The sequence below is a fragment of the Anopheles coluzzii genome, chromosome 2, assembly GCF_943734685.1.
Source record: "Anopheles coluzzii chromosome 2, AcolN3, whole genome shotgun sequence".
NCBI lineage: Eukaryota > Metazoa > Arthropoda > Insecta > Diptera > Culicidae > Anopheles > Anopheles coluzzii.
The window spans coordinates 90,295,131-90,311,995 of record NC_064670.1 but is presented as its reverse complement, the minus strand read 5'-3'; the positions used below and the strand labels follow the sequence as shown (position 1 = coordinate 90,311,995).

At 44.3% G+C, this 16,865-nt stretch overlaps 3 protein-coding genes across 11 annotated transcripts in view; all 3 read right to left on the bottom strand.

Moving 5' to 3' along the window:
• Positions 1 to 6,661, bottom strand: part of LOC120947310 (uncharacterized) — a 34,674-nt gene extending 28,013 nt beyond the window's left edge. For 4 of the 9 annotated variants that reach the window (XR_005750869.2, XM_040362517.2, XM_040362522.2 and 1 more), the window contains exon 1: positions 108 to 716. The gene's annotated coding sequence lies outside the window, so the exon portion shown is untranslated. Of the gene's footprint in view, positions 1 to 107; positions 738 to 5,364 lie in introns of those variants that run through there. The other 5 variants (XM_049607206.1, XM_049607202.1, XM_049607203.1 and 2 more) reach the window with 5 other exon arrangements.
• A 1,630-nt stretch (positions 6,662 to 8,291) lies between these two features.
• On the bottom strand, positions 8,292 to 10,664 carry LOC120953538 (adenosine deaminase 2-like). Its single transcript, XM_040373578.2, has 5 exons — positions 9,712 to 10,664; positions 9,156 to 9,638; positions 8,938 to 9,083; positions 8,514 to 8,871; positions 8,292 to 8,455 (listed from the first exon to the last, which is right to left on the bottom strand). The coding sequence occupies exons 1-5, from the start codon at positions 10,146 to 10,148 to the stop codon at positions 8,344 to 8,346; spliced, it is 1,536 nt and encodes a 511-aa protein (XP_040229512.2). The 5' UTR covers positions 10,149 to 10,664; the 3' UTR covers positions 8,292 to 8,343.
• A 2,200-nt stretch (positions 10,665 to 12,864) lies between these two features.
• LOC120951212 (guanine deaminase) lies at positions 12,865 to 14,759 on the bottom strand. Its single transcript, XM_040369795.2, has 5 exons — positions 14,548 to 14,759; positions 14,210 to 14,458; positions 13,974 to 14,128; positions 13,256 to 13,905; positions 12,865 to 13,186 (listed from the first exon to the last, which is right to left on the bottom strand). Exons 1-5 carry the CDS (start codon positions 14,641 to 14,643, stop codon positions 12,957 to 12,959), a joined length of 1,380 nt encoding a protein of 459 aa, XP_040225729.2. The 5' UTR covers positions 14,644 to 14,759; the 3' UTR covers positions 12,865 to 12,956.
• Positions 14,760 to 16,865: the final 2,106 nt, after the last annotated feature.

Genomic DNA, 16,865 nt, shown 5'->3' with positions numbered 1-16,865 from the left:
CACATACAGGCACACAGCTACACACACGCACACAAACGGGGATGCCCTAATTAGTGATGCCGTTTGCTTCTCTCACAAAACGTGGAACAACGTGATTGGAAACTGACGGTTCACCATTTTCCCTACAGTGCAGAAGGGATACGCACAGGCAGCAAGCCGTGATAGTGATGGAAAACGGTGATTTTCCACTGCCCCAGCTGGGCTGTTTTTCCCTTCAACTTAAAGGGTGACAACCTCTGCGGGAAGCTCGTGCTGTTCGTTTAGCCACCGTCACCAAACACACTCGCCCAGCAGCGTGATTGAGAAAATCTGCCATCCACAACTGACTGACCGAAAACACACACTAACACACACTGTACTGTGTGTAGGTGCTTTTCCACAGCGCTTCCTGGGACGTATTACTCCGGAAAATCCTGCCACACTCCAAACGGGGAAACGCACACGTTCGTTTGCTGCTAGAGACGGTGTGTTATGTCTTTCTCTCTTTCTCTCTGCATTTGAGTTGGTGAGCGGAAAATGCCGTGAGCGTTTCTAAGCAAATGCGGGAGAATTTCCATCCCTCGCTTTCACCCCCCCTTCTTCTTCTCCCAACCATCCAACCACATTATGTACAGCAATGTGCGTCCTTGTCGAAAAAACACGTTCGCTCCGTAGTAAATCGTAGAGTGCGCAGCCGTTTTCGAACTTAGTCGCTCGCTCTCCCTCTCTCTCGCTCTCTCTCTCTCTCACCTTCACACACATTTACGTTCCGTGTACGCAGCACGTTTGCATCTTTAATGCAAAACGATATAGAATGAGCGATATTCGCGCACGGCTTGTGGTGGGGGGGGGTTTGACATTTGGCGAAAAATTTCAAACGAAACGTACGTAACGGTCAGTTTGAAAAAAAAAAACGAAGAAACAAACAACCAATGCCATGTGTATTTTTAGTATGTAACGTGCACCGTCGACCCATAAATAATATAAAAATTTGCACCCAACAGACACGCCCTCCGTACCATCTACTCCCCCACCCTCCACACCGATATCGCGGCTCTCCAAACACTCCGAGTGTGGGTGACCCTGGCGTTCCCTTTCAATTTTTTTTAAACATTCTTTCTTCACCACACAACACACGCCACCCAACAACCACCCCTCATCCACGTTGCTTGCAAAAAGGGGAGCGGGCGGGCATGAGAACAAAAATCGCGACGCATACCAATCGCATTACGCATACGCGAGGCAGCAAACACGTTTGAGAAGCGAAGCGAGTGGAACAAACAAAAACAACGGCAAAAAATGCGCACAGATTGATCACGTTCGCGATAAAAAAAAACCCCATCTACTGCATATATCCTCTCTAAATTAGTGGGGAGATGGGGTGGGGGAAATGAAATGTAGAGAAAGGGTCGCAGAGGGTGGAAGAAAAAAAAAGCGTTGGAAATTCTTCGAAACCTGACTCGGTGACACGGCCGCTCGTCGTTTGGTGCTTACACACACACACACACACACACTTGGTTGATGATTTGTATTTTTTGCATAAGCGCTGAGTCAAGTTCCTCGCAGCCCGTTGCAATCGCAACAGAAACCGTTGGAATTACTCCCCCATCACAATTTTAAAATCATAGTTGTTGGGTGCGGTAAGCTTTACGGGCAGCGATGTCAAACTCGATTGACAAAGTAGTCACAAAGTAGTTTTGTTTATCGGATCTGGTTGGTCTTGTTTTGTAAAGCTACAGTATACTAACTATTGTTATAATATATTAGATCTAACAAATTGTAATCCTCTACGGCATTAAATTCCATGTCAGTTGTGTGTAGTTTCTCCCCCCCCCCCCCTCCCCCCCCATACAAATGCAGCATAATGTTGCACACAAACCGACTCGCAGAAGCACTTTTGCCTGAGCTTTTTTTTAATTTGCCAAAAGACACTAATTTGTCGTAAAATTAGAATATTTTGATGTGTAAGTCAACAGCTAATAAGCAGTACGTTATACTAAGCGTATAAACAATGAATTCTGTTTTTTTTCTAATATGGTGCATCAACTATAGTCTCATTCTCGGCCTATCTTATCCAGTAATGAGATTGGATTTAATACATTTTATTTGTTACGGAACATTCGTCAAACATGTAGCACACAAGTGAAAGTTAAATAAACCTACAGTCGCTACCAAATTAAAAAAAAAATCCTTGTTTTGTAGGATCTACGATATTCTGCTACTGTAATTTTTAATATGATTGCCGTTTTGAAAGACACTTAATTACATGAATAAACGTTACATTAATAACAGTAACATTAGTAACCGTGGACTGAAAATGCTTCATTTGTTGATGATCATAAGGTTTTAAAATAAAACAAACAAAAAATTATTTCATCGATTTTCCAACTTTTTCGTTGAACCATGATTTCTAAAATTAATTAAACCAAACGAAACCTTGCATAAAATAGATTTTGACCTGACACCTACACTAAAAGACGTAACACTTTTTGCAAACACTTGTAGACTTATTACACGATGGAAAGTACTCTCACCTTCGTTTGGTATTTTTCGCAGTTGACAGGTAACTTAACTTCTTCATCATCATCTTCTTCTTCTTTTTTTTTTTTGGCTCAACAACCGTTGTCGGTCAAGGCCTGCCTATACCACTTGTGAGCTTGGCTTTCAGTGACTAATTGATTTACCGCCATAGCAGGATAATCAGTCCTACCTTATGGCGGCACTGTCCATTTGGGGCTTGAAACCATGACGGGCATGTTAATTCGTATGAGTTGACGACTGTACCACCGGAGCGACCTAAAGGTAACAGGTCTGGAAATCGGAATTTCGACATGCTCATTTCCAAACCGACCCCAAAGAGGATTTTTCTGTCCAAGTCGACACAAATATACTAATTTATTGTTGGTTTTGCATAAAAAACAACGCGAATGATAAAGAATTCTTAATTGCTTGTCAGAAAGCTCAGGAAATCAATAAATTTTGTAAAAATGTGAACACTGACAGATAAGATTCTCATGTCTTATCTCACGGACGGCAGGATTTTTTGTATCAAAGCCTAAGTTTGATAGAAAAATACCAAACAAGGACGACAGTACTGTCCATCATCTGACAAGCCTATTAATGGTAAAGATATATCCAACAAAACATTGGCATTCAAAATGGGACATTTAGATCTACGGTTAATCCTCCTACGGTTAATACGCAGTATCGCTTAGAGGCGGAAACGGATGTACGCAGTTTTTTTTTTCTAAATTTGACAGTTTGATGTGTAAATTGTACTTATTTGCCACATTAATTATCAAGTGAAACATAAATTCCCTTAGGGTCCATTGAAAGGATTTGAAAAATCATTCAGAAAGGTACAACATTACAACCTACTACTGAATGCAAAATGACACGAAGTTTTGGCTATATTTTGGCTGAAATCCAAGGTCCATAAATTACTACAGGTTGGTCCGTCCAGTGTACTTTGACAAATTTTCAGTTGACAGCTAGGAAGTTTAAAGTTACTTAACAACTCATACAGAGTCCTTAGCCACCCTTAATCCCTATCAGCCAATCTCCATAGAAATCTCCATCCATCGTGGCTACCAAAATTGAAGCTAAGGACCCACCTGTAGTCTATCGAGAAACTTTGCTAAAATTGCAAAATTTTAATTAAACTGAAATCTCTCTAAGATTAATCTAGAAGAGATTTCATCTTAGGCAGTTTCTTATCGAGTAATCTTTTGCTTAAAATGGTTAAAATATTATTCGACTCAAGATCTGCAGGCCACACTGAATTCCCAACTGACATTTTATAGCACGAATAATCGGGAATTCGAGCAAATTCCCTTAAACTGGAGCCTTAAACTTCCCTTAAACTGCACCAGTTTAAGGGAATTTAGAAAAAGTCCTTTAAAATCAAATGTAATGCGGCTTTTTCGTTACTTTCTTCTAGATTCGCCCGGAAACGATGTTTGCTATCGTTATAGTTGGTCATGTAGCCATTTTATACTTATACTTATACTTATAATACCCATTTTTATAGAATAACGTCACATAAAATAAGCTTTTGTTTTTCATCAAAAAACCATAGTCATGAATGAAAAATGAGCTCGACGGCATCGTCCATCGATAGAGGAACGTGTAATTTACGATCACACCAAATCTTGGCGCTTTCAACACACTTGATCACACACAAATCCACAATTTCAGGCGTATCGAGTACTAATCGAGCAGATATGGGAAAACAATTTCGAGCAAATGTCACTTGGGTTACCACCGAGGGCCGCATGTTTGACATCTCTGCTTTGTGAGGATGTGTGTGTGTGTGTGGATGAAGTCAGAGAGGGACAATTAATTCTAGGCATGTTTTTTTTTGCTGCTGTGTTGTTGTTATTTTTGCATGCATCAACATATCAATGGTGCAAAGTGCAGGTTGATTGCACGGTCCAAGGGATGTGGCAAAGGTGTGAAATAGGAGTGCATGCCGGGCGGGGGGGGGGGGGAGGGAGCAGACGCCGAAGAAACAACAACAACACTGGCATCACCTTACAGTATGGAAACATCAGCAAAGCAAAACATCGGACCCGACCATGAATTGAAGGCGCAGCAGCAGCAGCAGCAGGTAAAAGGGACACAAATCCACCTCATCAAAAACACACACACAGCCACACACATACGTGTCACTCTCTGTGTGTTGTGGAAACGCGCGCGAGCCGTTACTTTAACCATGGCAACGCGTCGTCGCGGCACACACTCACAAGCACGCTTGGAAATGCGCGGTTTCCCTTTGGATCCTGTGCCGGCCCTCCCTCCTCCCTTCCAGAATAACACACCAATACACACCTTGCGTGGGAAAGAGAGGGAGCGAGCGCCAATAATTTGCAGATTTTGCTTCCCAAACCCCTTTTTCTTCGACCCTCGCCGCGCTCTCACTCGCGCTGTGTGTACGCGAATGTATGCAAAACAGGGTACAATTTTATGTTGTGCGGCCATTACCCTTCACCCTCTCCCGTCCCTCTACCACTACCACCACCATGCACAGGCTATGTCAACTCACACCAGGCGCAACAGGTTCGAACACACAGACCCAGGGGGAGGATAGGGAAGGGGCGAGATCACCGAAACGATCACCTTTCCCCCGTTCTCGCCCTGCATTCGCCCTTTCCCATGACACACACACACACGAACACGCACGGTGGTTGCGATGACGATCACCAAGGTGGTGGTGGTTTCCCCCGTTTCCAAAGCTGTTCGTTCTCTTCGTCTTTGCCTTTTTCTTGTTCGCTTCTCCCTTCCCCCTGTATTTCTCCCGACTCCCTTCCTCGCTCTCACTCTTTCTCTCTCGCTCCCTCGTGTTTAAGGAAAGCTCTCGGCCCATTGGCTGTCCTGCTTGCTTACCTGATGATGGGACGGCGGACATTAAGTCAACATTCCTTTCCTTTCGGATGACGCGCACCGTCGCTGCTGCTGGGGCTGGCTAATACCGCGCTGGCCCGTTTGTATTGGGTTACCTCTTCACTACCTGCCACTACTCGCCGTGGCTTCCCTTCTGCTTAACGACCGCCGTTCCCCCGTAGGAAAGCGAGCGAAAGACGTTGACACACCACACCACTACCACCACCGGTCACAGTAATGATCTTTCTTCCAGTGTCGTCGCGATCGACAACGTAGCGCGTGAAAGCATACGACCGACACTCTAAGCACATCTCACGCCGACGGGTACACACACGCACTAATTACGTATTCCATTTCGATCCCGGATCTCCCACTACGTGCGCCCTGCATACAGACGAGCAGGACACAATTTCACTTCACACACACACACACACCCTCGGCAGATGGAGACAATGGATATTGGTTTGGCCCCAAATGCGTCGAAAACGAAACCACTTCACTATTTGCTTTTTAACCAAACAACCACAGAGGCAAACACGCGTACACTTTTATTCACGATTCTTCTCGATCGCCTCCTGCTCCTGCTACTCGATCACAACGGGGAAAAGCGTGCAGAAACTAACAACAAGCGTACGTCTTACACGGAACACTTCCAAGTACCAGAAACACTACAAACGCCACTCGACGCCACCGAAAAGCTTCGTATCACTGTTGAATGCACAATTGCCGTTGATCATTCACACTCTTCCCGTTCGGGCCCGTTCATTGACAGGGCAGGTTATGGTCGCTTAGCTGCTGCACTGCCACCACAATCGATCGCCATATTCGTTTTTCTTTTCCCCGTGTTTCCTAGAAGGGCATTCACATTCGCGCACACACCCCGATCGGTTGATCGTTTGTTTTTTTTTCGCTTGTGAAATCACACCACTCTGCACAAAAGGTGCTTTTTCCGAGATAAACGTGAACACCCGTGGCTCACACTGGCCGTATGCGCCATCCACTACCTGTGTGCCGAGCGGGAGCACACCCTGCTTGCGTGTCGTTGCGCGAACGTGGTCTCTGCGGCTGTGTGTGCTTTGCGCTGTGCCCTCTGCGCTCTGCGGTCGAGCCCAGCCAGCCACTTTCTCGGGAAATTTTTATAAACGTGTCACACACTTGCCTTCCGCGCTCCGACAGGTAATATCGGCCATACACACACACACACACCGTCATCCACCGACAGAGATCGAACCTAAACGACGCGCGTTGCTGAGCAGCAGTCCCTGGCTGAGGGCATACACAAATGCGCGCAGTGAGAGAGATAGAGATAGAGCGGCGTAAACGATTCGAAACGGCAAATGTGTTGTATGAGTGTGTGTAGAGTCTCTCTCTCTCTCTATCTCTCTCTTTCTCTCTCTTTCTCCCTCGCTCTTCTCCAGTTCTAGCGCGTTTGTGTACGACAACGCACACACACACTCATGAGGGTTGAGGGTGTTCCGCACCGCACCGCCGGCTACTCTTTGTCCGCAGCTGATCGCATGGTTTCCAGCATCTCGTTGTCGTCGTCGTCGTTGTGTTGTCGTCGTCGATCGTTTCTCCGGGAGCATTAGCCACATATATTCTCGAGGGTTAAAGGCACCCCATCAACCCTGCTTTTTCACTCTCTCTCTCTCTCTCTCTCTCTCTCTCTCTCTCTCTCTCTCTCTCTCTCTTTCTCACATTCGCTCGCTCTCTTTGTATCGTGCGGGCGGCGTTTGTATTTTTCCTTTATTGTTCGTGCCTTTTTCTCAGTTTCTCCCGCTTTTCTTTTGGCCGTTCCGTTCCCGGGCCCGGGAACAGCAGCACCACCAATGGCAACAAAAGCAATAGCAGCACGATCGCGTCGAGGGTGCGTTTGACTGTAGGGCGCGCCGCACGCTGCTGCTGCTGCTGCTGCTGTAGGAACGCCGCTCACGCACACCCTGACAGGTGTCTTTGTGGCGATCGCGGGGCTAGCGATCAGAGTGAGGGAGACGGCTACTCTAGTTCGGATATTCACGGTGGAATACTTCCGGCAGCACTGTCGGACATGGGATCGGAGCTATTTTTTTCGTTTTTGTTTGATATTATTTTGTATTGTTTTTTCGTATCAATTTATTTATTTTTTAAATTTGGTCAAATTTACCTCCAAATAATAGCACAATGTTAGATAATAGCATGTTCCGATCTACCTACTTTTTCATATATTGATAAACTGTTGTCGTAGGATAAGTGTACCAATTATGCCAACAAGATACCAATTTTACTCCAGCAAAAAAAATGTGTAAAATGTCAAAAGTCTTCATGTTTGCTTGAAATCCAAACTGTGTAGAACACGAGAGTATTTTTTACAGGGTTTACCTAGACATCGTAAAAGCTTTATCGGTCGTCGTAGATACTCAATCGGTGGACGGAAACCCTCAATTGGGCACTGTCATTTCTATTCGGACCTTTTGAAGGATGAATAAAGTTTAGTAAACAATGTAAACTTTTACGACCAAGACTTTTGCGATCAAGAATTTTGCGACCAAGAATGTTGCGACCAACAATTTTGCGACCAAGAATTATGCGACCAAGTATTCTGCGACCAAGTATTCTGCGACCAAAACTTTTGCGAACAAGAATTTTGCGTCCAAGACTTGCAATACTTGTGTGACAAGGGGCAATTTTCATTCAGCTGTTACATTCATACTGTCAAGGTGGCTGTAGTTTATTTTTTCTTAAAACATAGTTAACTGAGCTTAAGATCTGAGTCTAAATGCCCAATAAAAAGTGTTAGTAGTGTACGTGTGTCTTCGAAAACCAAATAATTATCATTAACACGAGATTCTGACTTCATGTTGGATGCAAGGAAAAGAATTAAACTAAAAGCATAGATAATTTCTTTCTGAAATCTCCCCGTTAGTTTCATAAATTTTGTCAATTTTGTCGTTTTTATTTTATTTCTCCTGTGTGTTTTCCTGTGTGTTTGCTGCACAAAACGACTCATTCAGTTGCTGAAGAATTTGCGCTAACAACCTGCCGCACAAATAAGGCCCATTGTTTCTCCATAGTAGCGGTGATGTTTTGTCGCTCTCCATCGCTTAGCGAACTGTATCTAAACGTTAAAATGTGATTATTTGCGAAGTGCTGAAAGAGAACTAAACGAAACCTACCGAATCGAGTCCCAGACAAGCTGCTTGAGAAACCCTAGCCCGGAGTGGGGTGCGATCGCCATAAAGGCGTAGTAGTAATCGAACGATACCCCAACCGCATCCCAAAAGCCAGGATCGTCACTCGTTATGACGATGGGTATGTTCTGTGCAACGTAAAAGCTGGCCGGATGATTGCGCAGATCGCGCACCAGCCCAAGCACCTGGTTAGAGATCGGACAAACTTCGATCGCGATCTGCTTGTGCTGTACCGCGTGCCAAAGGATGGGGTGCTTCATCAGCGCATAACCGTGCCCTATGCGCTTAGTATCGAGCAGCACGGCATCGATAACGTTTTCATCCGCTTCTGTGAAATATCCAGCTGAGATATTGAAGATTGAGACATTACAAATGGAAGATCACTTAGTATCAAAGCGGCCATCGTTACCTATTTCTCCAGCATGGAAAAAGTATTTCGGTGGTCCCGATGATACTGGCGGTTGTACTAGCAGCGATGAAAAGCTTTTCAACGATCGATTAATATCCTCCTGACCAACTAAATCGAATCCGACTACAAACCCGGGAAAAGTGGTACTACCAGTGGAGCCATTAAACATTAAGAATCAATCATCCACTCGAGCAGCATAGTGTAGTAAGCTCACATACCTTAAGCTATCGTACAGTTGTAACGCTTTCTCCAGCTCCCCATCGGTCATGTTTCTGTGTTTGGCCAGTATCAGTTTGACCCCTTGAAACGCTGGATGCTGGCGGCGAAAGTCATCCACGATGCGATGCAACAGATACGCCACTTCCGGTGGACCATACTCCCTCCCAGCAGCGTCGAACACTTTCGCGAAGGACATCCGCAACTCGATGTAGTACACGCGATCGTTGTAGAACTCATGCAGCAGCTGCCAATGGTACGCCTCGAAGAAGGGCTTGTACTGCAGGAAGCCCTTCATCGCATCGAAACAGCTCTCGAAATCGAGCCACAGCTCATCGGTAGAAGCGTATCCGGTTCGCGTCGGTTTCAGCCTCATGTTGATAAACGATTCCAACCATATGTCGAACGTATCGATATCATCCTTCCGCTCCTTGCGCAGCTGATTGATGGGTTGCGTTTGATTTTCTGGACAGAAGTTGAGCGGTCTGAACGATTGAAAACCCAAACCAAAGAAGCTTTATGGATTCGTTAATCAATCCGACAGACACTTTCACCTACCTTACGGTGAAATAGTAACGATCGTCTACATTACACAGCTTCGCCTCCACACGGTACGTTAGATTCTTGATCACCCAGCTGGACGAGACGGCGGCCGAGTTGTGCAGATGCAGGATGGCACCCTTCGGCATTAGCTTTAACGCCTCAAACACGGTGCTATTCTCGATGAAAGGTTTTGCATCAAAGAAGTGCATTCCTGCCACGGGTCGGGCACGGTCGACCACCTTTAACTCGTCCTTTTTCATTGCCCTCAGTATTCGGTCGGCCTGCCGTTCATCTGGATTAAGATGGACCTTTCCTCCAAGACCGTACGCCGCTTCAGATTCTTTAATAGCGGCACGCAGTTGGTCGTACGTTTTTGTCCTGGAAAGAGTCAACGCGTGACTCTCGGTTACGCCTAGCAGCAAAAGTATGGTAACTACCAGGTGGAAGGCCATTGCAGCAGCGATGTATCTCCAAAGAGTGCCGAAGTGGTACTATGCCGGTTTTTATCCTGTTCCAACACTAAGGAGTGTTAGGACCCAGGGTAAATCAAGGATCCCTAACGAGCTGATTGACACTTGTGTGCTAGATAAATAGAAGCAAGGCTTTAATTATGCACGAACGCCATTTATTTCTGCTACTAGTATGAAACGTGGATACAAGCTTATTTCACAGCACTATCATCAATGCCATATGATTGACGTAAATGTTTTTTTTTATCACATTTTCATAAAAAATTTATTAAGTTATCGATGAGGATAAATTTAGACAATTTATTGAAGGTGAAAATACTGCAGTGTATATGAAAATGTTGGTCCCCTTTCCTTTAGAAGTGTAGGTAACGCTTTACTTAAATATAAACCTTGTTTATGGTATCTTCACAGGGTTGAAATTCATGTATGTTGGAGCTGCCCGCTGTTTGGCTGGAGCATACGCGCCAGTTGCATATGATAGTTGTTCAAACGAGATTGGTTACAAAACATTCGCCTTAATTAATGGTTAGTTGTATGTATCTTTGGTTTCTTTGTCATGATTAAGACCTGAAAGATCGTCTATTTTGTTTGTTGACCAAACTTTGATTTTTTGCATGTAGCTCAATACAGCTGTTTTTAATTAAACTGGAATAGGCTCAAATACCCTCGCAACGATCATATTTCGATATATCTTCATGGTATTATTTAAATGTGTTCAAACTCATAATATATTGTTATTCAGGGATTTTAATAACGTTTTGACACTTTCTTCAAGGAAATTAGACTCTACTAGTGATGGGAAAAATGAAGTTTTTGTCGGAATCGATTCCGGCTAGCTCCGCAGTTTTCTGGAATCGATTCCGGATAGTAGGTCCGGAATCAGTTTCCGGAATCGATTCCGAAATCGGCTCCGGAATCGGAATCGACTCCGGAATCGGCTCCAGAGATGATTCTGGAATCGGTTCCGGAATCGACTCCGGAATCGGCTCCGGAATAGGAATCGGTTCCGGAATCGACTCCGGAATCGGCTCCGGAATAGGAATCGGTTCCGGAATCGACTCCGGAATCGGCTCCGGAACCGGAGTCGGTTCCGGAATCGACTCCGGAATCGACTCCGGAATCGGTTTCGAAATCGAAGTCGGCTCTCCAATCGAAAATGGCTCATAAATTAGAATCGGCTACCAAACGGAGTCAGTTTCGGCATCGCCATAAAAAAAGGCGTTTGGCTCCAATCATACTACTTATTGATAACCGCAAAAATCCAAATTTACTTGTAAAAGATCCATTCTCATGGAGATTCCCAGACTGATTTCGCTCCGGAGTCAACACCCGAATCGGTTCCGGAGCCAACTCCGGAATCGGCTCCGGAGCCAACTTCGGTATCGGCTCCGGAATCGGCTCCAGAATCTTCTCCGGAATTGGCTCCGGAATCGGCTCCGGAATCGGCTCCGGAATCGGCTATGGAATCGGCTCCGGAATCGGCTCCGGAATCGGCTCCGGAATCGGAATCGATTCCAGCATCGGAATCGGCTCCGGAATTGATTCCGAACACGGGATCGGAATCAGGTAGGTCCGATTCCGAGCTCCCACCACTAGACTCTACGGTAGTGATGAGAAATTTCAACATAAATCCGGCATCGCTTCCTAATGATTCCGCCAAAATTGGCAACGGTTCTGGAAGGTAGGTACAACACTCCAAACTCGAAACCGTCCGGAACCGCTAGTCGGAAGCCACACAGGTTCCCAACGGTTTCGGAAGACTCCGATGGCTGCGACGATGTCAACTCCGGACGGTTCCAGACGGCTCGGAGCCGGACAAGAATCGGAGCCGGAGTAGTAATGTTCGGAAGCTGTATGGAGGCGTGAGTGCGATTCCGGGAGCCCATCACTACTTTACGGCACTCCTTTTTAACGTGGTCATTTGGAATCCAATAGGAATTTACAAAGTGCCTGTCCAACAGGGTTCCTCCCCTACCCAGTTCTTCCCAGTTCAATTCCCATCCCATAACGTTCACCTCACGGAGGAAAGAGTAAAAAAAAGTCTCCCAAAATATGAGAACCCCTGGATAACCCTGTGTAACACTTGAAATGAAATCCAATCAAAGTTATAATTGTACACAAATTGTTGAGTTTATTTTCATGTATGATTCTTGTAGAAAAAATCACAAACAAACCATTTACAAGATTTTTTTTTTTTGCTTTTGTGTGAAAACGTCAGGGCCCATATGGTTAACGACTTTTTCTCAATTCAGTCCTCTACTTGAATGGTGTACCGACCCCTGGTATAGTGGATAGACGCACCGGCTCCTACAATCATGGAGCAGCATCCCCTCCTCCTCGCTCTCCAACCTCTGTTGATAAGAATTTTATAATGTCTAGTATTACGCCTGTTGAAGAAGACGAAGTAGCCTTTACAGATATGCCGGTTGTACAAGAACAGGTTTTATGTGCTTGCACACGTTTCTCTAATTCTTCTCTGAAGCTTAAAAGGTGCATTTCTGAAATATCAATAACACACATTCGCTTCACACGTAACATCGGCCCATGAAAAGCAACAGATAACAAACGCCATCCCACCAGCTCTCATCACATTGTTCATCGTTTGATAACCTTCTGTCGGAATGGACACGAAATTTGATAACGCAAACATCGCTAAAAACGTACGCATTGAACGCAATACCAGACTCAAACAACACAATTTGTCACATTCTCATGGAGTTTTATTTGTTCGTTGTTGAGTGGTTTATAGGTATAAAATATCTTCCGAGGCAATTAATAAAGGCACCTTTCCTATGTTTTAATTTGTTTGCCCGCAACGTACACCTTCACAATGTTCCTATCGTCACCAACGTAGACGAACTTTTGCACCAACTCCAACAATAATTGCACTTTGGTTTTGTCCTTCGTTAAGCTTGCTGGCAGTTTGTAGCCTCCGATGGGCTGCGGTTCCGTATCGATTAATAAGGCGTCAAATTGTTTGCCTTTCTGGAAGTTTCCGATCTTCTCGTCAAGTGCCAGCGCTAAAAATAAAGCAAAAAAAAAGTTATTCAAAACCAATTCCAGCCACAACGCCGTGACCCAATCCTTACCTTGAGCTCCTCCCAGTGTGGCCAAAAACAGTGCCTGCTTGTAAGACAGTGGAATGTATTTCTCTCCCTTCAGCGCTGCACTTTGCTCCAGTTTGCCCGTCCCTTTGACGTCTTGCGTTTTCATAAAGTTCAAATGTTGCGATACGCCGAGAGCGGAACGCATTGCAGCCAGTATGCTCATGTCGCTTCCACCGGACACGTCCGTTCCCAGGCCCACCTTGACGCGGGCATCCAGCAGGCGCCGAACGTCACAAAAACCCGACCCAAGGTTTGTGTTGGAGCTGGGACAGTGCGCTACGGAGGTGCCACGGGCGGCCAGCACCTTCAGCTCGGCGTCCTCCAGATGGACACCGTGAGCGAGCACGGTCCGGTCCGTCAGCAGCCCAACCTCATCGTACACGCCCGAGTAGTGAGGGGCGCTCGGGTACTGCTGCTTCACCGTTTCAATTTCGCCCAAATTTTCCGACACATGCGTTTGCACGTTCAGGCTGTACTGCTTGGCCAGCTTGCCCAGTTCGCGCATTAGCGGCTCGTCACAGGTGATAGCGAAGCGTGGCGTTATCACCGGTTGCACGAGATCGCTTTTCCGCTCCATTACGTAGCGTATGAAGTCTACATTGTCCTTTACCGATGTTTCCGTGTTGCATTCACTGTAAAGGGAGGACCATGATTAAGTGTTATTGCAGGCCTTCACCTGCGTGCCAGCCGCGATACTTACACGTAGAAATCCGGACACATTTGATTCGAGGAGACTTTTCCAACGAAACCGCGCTGCCCTTGACGCACCATCTCGTCAACCAGAATCTTGTTCGTTTCCGTAAAGATGGAAGCGAAATAGCACGCCGTTGTTGTACCATGACTAATCGTATTGTTCTGTCCAGGAGAGTTTCGAATTGGTTTTAAAAATTCGCATTCGCCTGCAGTTATCAATGAACAGGAACATCATTGTCTTACCACCACGTACTTGTACACTCGGGAAGCAAACTCAGCATCACGATAGTTCGCTTCCAGCGGAAAGGTGTACGATTCCAGCCACTCCAGCAGCGGCTTATCTAGCCCCAGACCAATGTTGGGCACTTGCGGGGCATGGATGTGACAATCGATGAGCCCAGGAAGAAGGAACTGCGAAGTCGATAGTACGATTCGTTCGTATTCAGATACGACTGAACCATCCAATTGCGAGTGATCACCGACGGCTTCAATCTAAAATGAAAATAGTTTGATTTACACAACATGAATAACTTAACATACACGAAATTAATTGTGCAAACTACGCAAAACGGCGTACATACCATGCCATCGTTCACCGCAACGAAACCATTCTCCAGAACCTCGAGCTCATCGAGCGATTTGGAGTGAACGATTTGACCAATAAAAACCTGCTTCATCGTGATGGAGAGCTAAATATTAATGCTGCCGCACGGCTACACGTTTCATACCAAATTGCCGGAAGGGACACTTTTTTACGCTGATTGGAGTTGCGGGTTGTTTTCTTTTTTTGTTTTGTGTTTGTTGATAACATTCGAATTTAACCCTTATGGTTTCGTCTAGCACGAATGCCTAAAATATAATATTTTGAAAAAGAAAAAGAACAATGCCTTATCATTTTGAGCGCGGTAATAAGCCATATTTTTCACATTGACTGATTTATGAAATCAAAATTAATCACAATTACTCAATGTAACAAATCCTGCTTACACAAGGGTTAAAGGCTTTTGCTATGCCGAACGTAAACATACCACTGTCATGTCGTAGCCAAAACATCGAAACATATCATCGCGTATTGTGCCCAGGAGGCAAATTCATATGTGTGTCTGCCTTAATAACGCATTTCCTTATAAAGGTCCGAATGGACGAAGCGTTTTCATAATTGATTTTTATATTTGCTTGCTTCTATTATTATACATTTTATTGTGACACTATGCTAAGAGTATAAATTATAAATGCTTACATTTTAGGTTTCATGCATCAAACTACATTCAGAATTCAATAATTGAACGGTTAGTTGGTATGCTTTTGAGATGAACGTACAAACTAGTTTTAGAACAATTTAAAATAATCTCATGGCCTGCCGAAAAGAATATTATCTTCTTTTTTGTATGGAAAAGCGTGTTAACTAAAAAACTAATAATGTTATTGTACCTAATTCCTAGACAATATCGATCGAAAAAATCGTCAAAAATAAAATAAAAAAGTAAAAAATAAAGATGTAAGTTGTTCTTCGCATGCATGCTCAAAGAATATAAGAATATTTCATCTCAGAATTATATATCATCATATCAGTGTCCATTAAATTAGATTAACATTTTCTTTCTGAGTGCAACAACCTTAGATGGTTGAGACCTGCTTAATCCAGCAGGATAATCATTCTTGCGTATGGGGATTGGTCCATACGGAGCTTAAACTTAACGGAGTACACGTTGACGAATGTACGGGACTAGCAAAAATTGATAAAATAGTTTGTTTTTGTTTATTCATGAGCTAGCATTAAAGCAAATGTTCATTTCCAATTTTCTCCTGCTATTAACAGCTTCATAGTGTTAAACCATTCAAAACTACATACTTCTTTTCTAGTTCACTAAAAAATCTCAAAACATGTATTTGTTTACATAAACCTAAAGCATGCATCATTATTTAGTGCATGAATTATGTATGCATTTAACAAAATATTATTCCGTAACGCATACAGCTAGATGAGTGATCAGTTGAAGTCGTACATTCGTTTACTTACTTATTCGGCGCTACAACCGCTTTGTGGTCCTGGCCTGCCTCAGGAGTGTCCGAAACCGCTCGCGGTCTCGCGCCTTCGTCTACCAGTCCGTTATCCCGGCCTTAATGGCGGACGAATGACATTGGTTTAAGTAAGTCATTTATCCTTTTTCTTGTATAATCTAACATTCTTGCCTCGCAAATGTATAATCAAACTTTGCTACGGACGACCTTGGAAGTGCTGATGCGTCGATCCAATTGACTACCGGAGACTACCGGAACGAATGGGAAACTCGTCTCAACCAGGACGAGCATGTGCTTAAGCAGTACGATTGACGACAGCAATACGAAATTGGCTCAAACATTATGTTACTCGAATACAATTTACATACAAATTTCTATTTGCTTAGTTTTGTTTCATCTTGTTGGCATTTCTTAGCTTTCATCATAACTTCATTAATATTAGTTGCTCAGACATGCACATCATTTCGAGCTATTAAACCTAAATGAAAGTTTTTTGTTTATTCTATATTTAACATAAATTGTTTGCTAAATGCTTACACAATATTGTTGTTCGTCAGTTCCCCTAAAGTCATAAATAATCTTAAGATAAACGCAATTATGTTCTGATTAAAAAGACACCACCGATCATCGATTCGCCGATTCTATTAGAGATAACTCTAACAAAAGTGAACACCTTCACAGCATCCAAACCACCACCACCACCACCCCATCTGGCAGTCGGTGGTAGTCGTGGCAACGGCAATTGCGTGCGACCGGTAAAGTTGATCCAATATCGTTCTTCATCGTCGCAGCTAATAAAACGTTCGCAGTACATCAATCAACCGAGGCCGAGTGACTACTGTTGTTCTCAGGCGCTCTCATTTAAATAAGGGGGAAA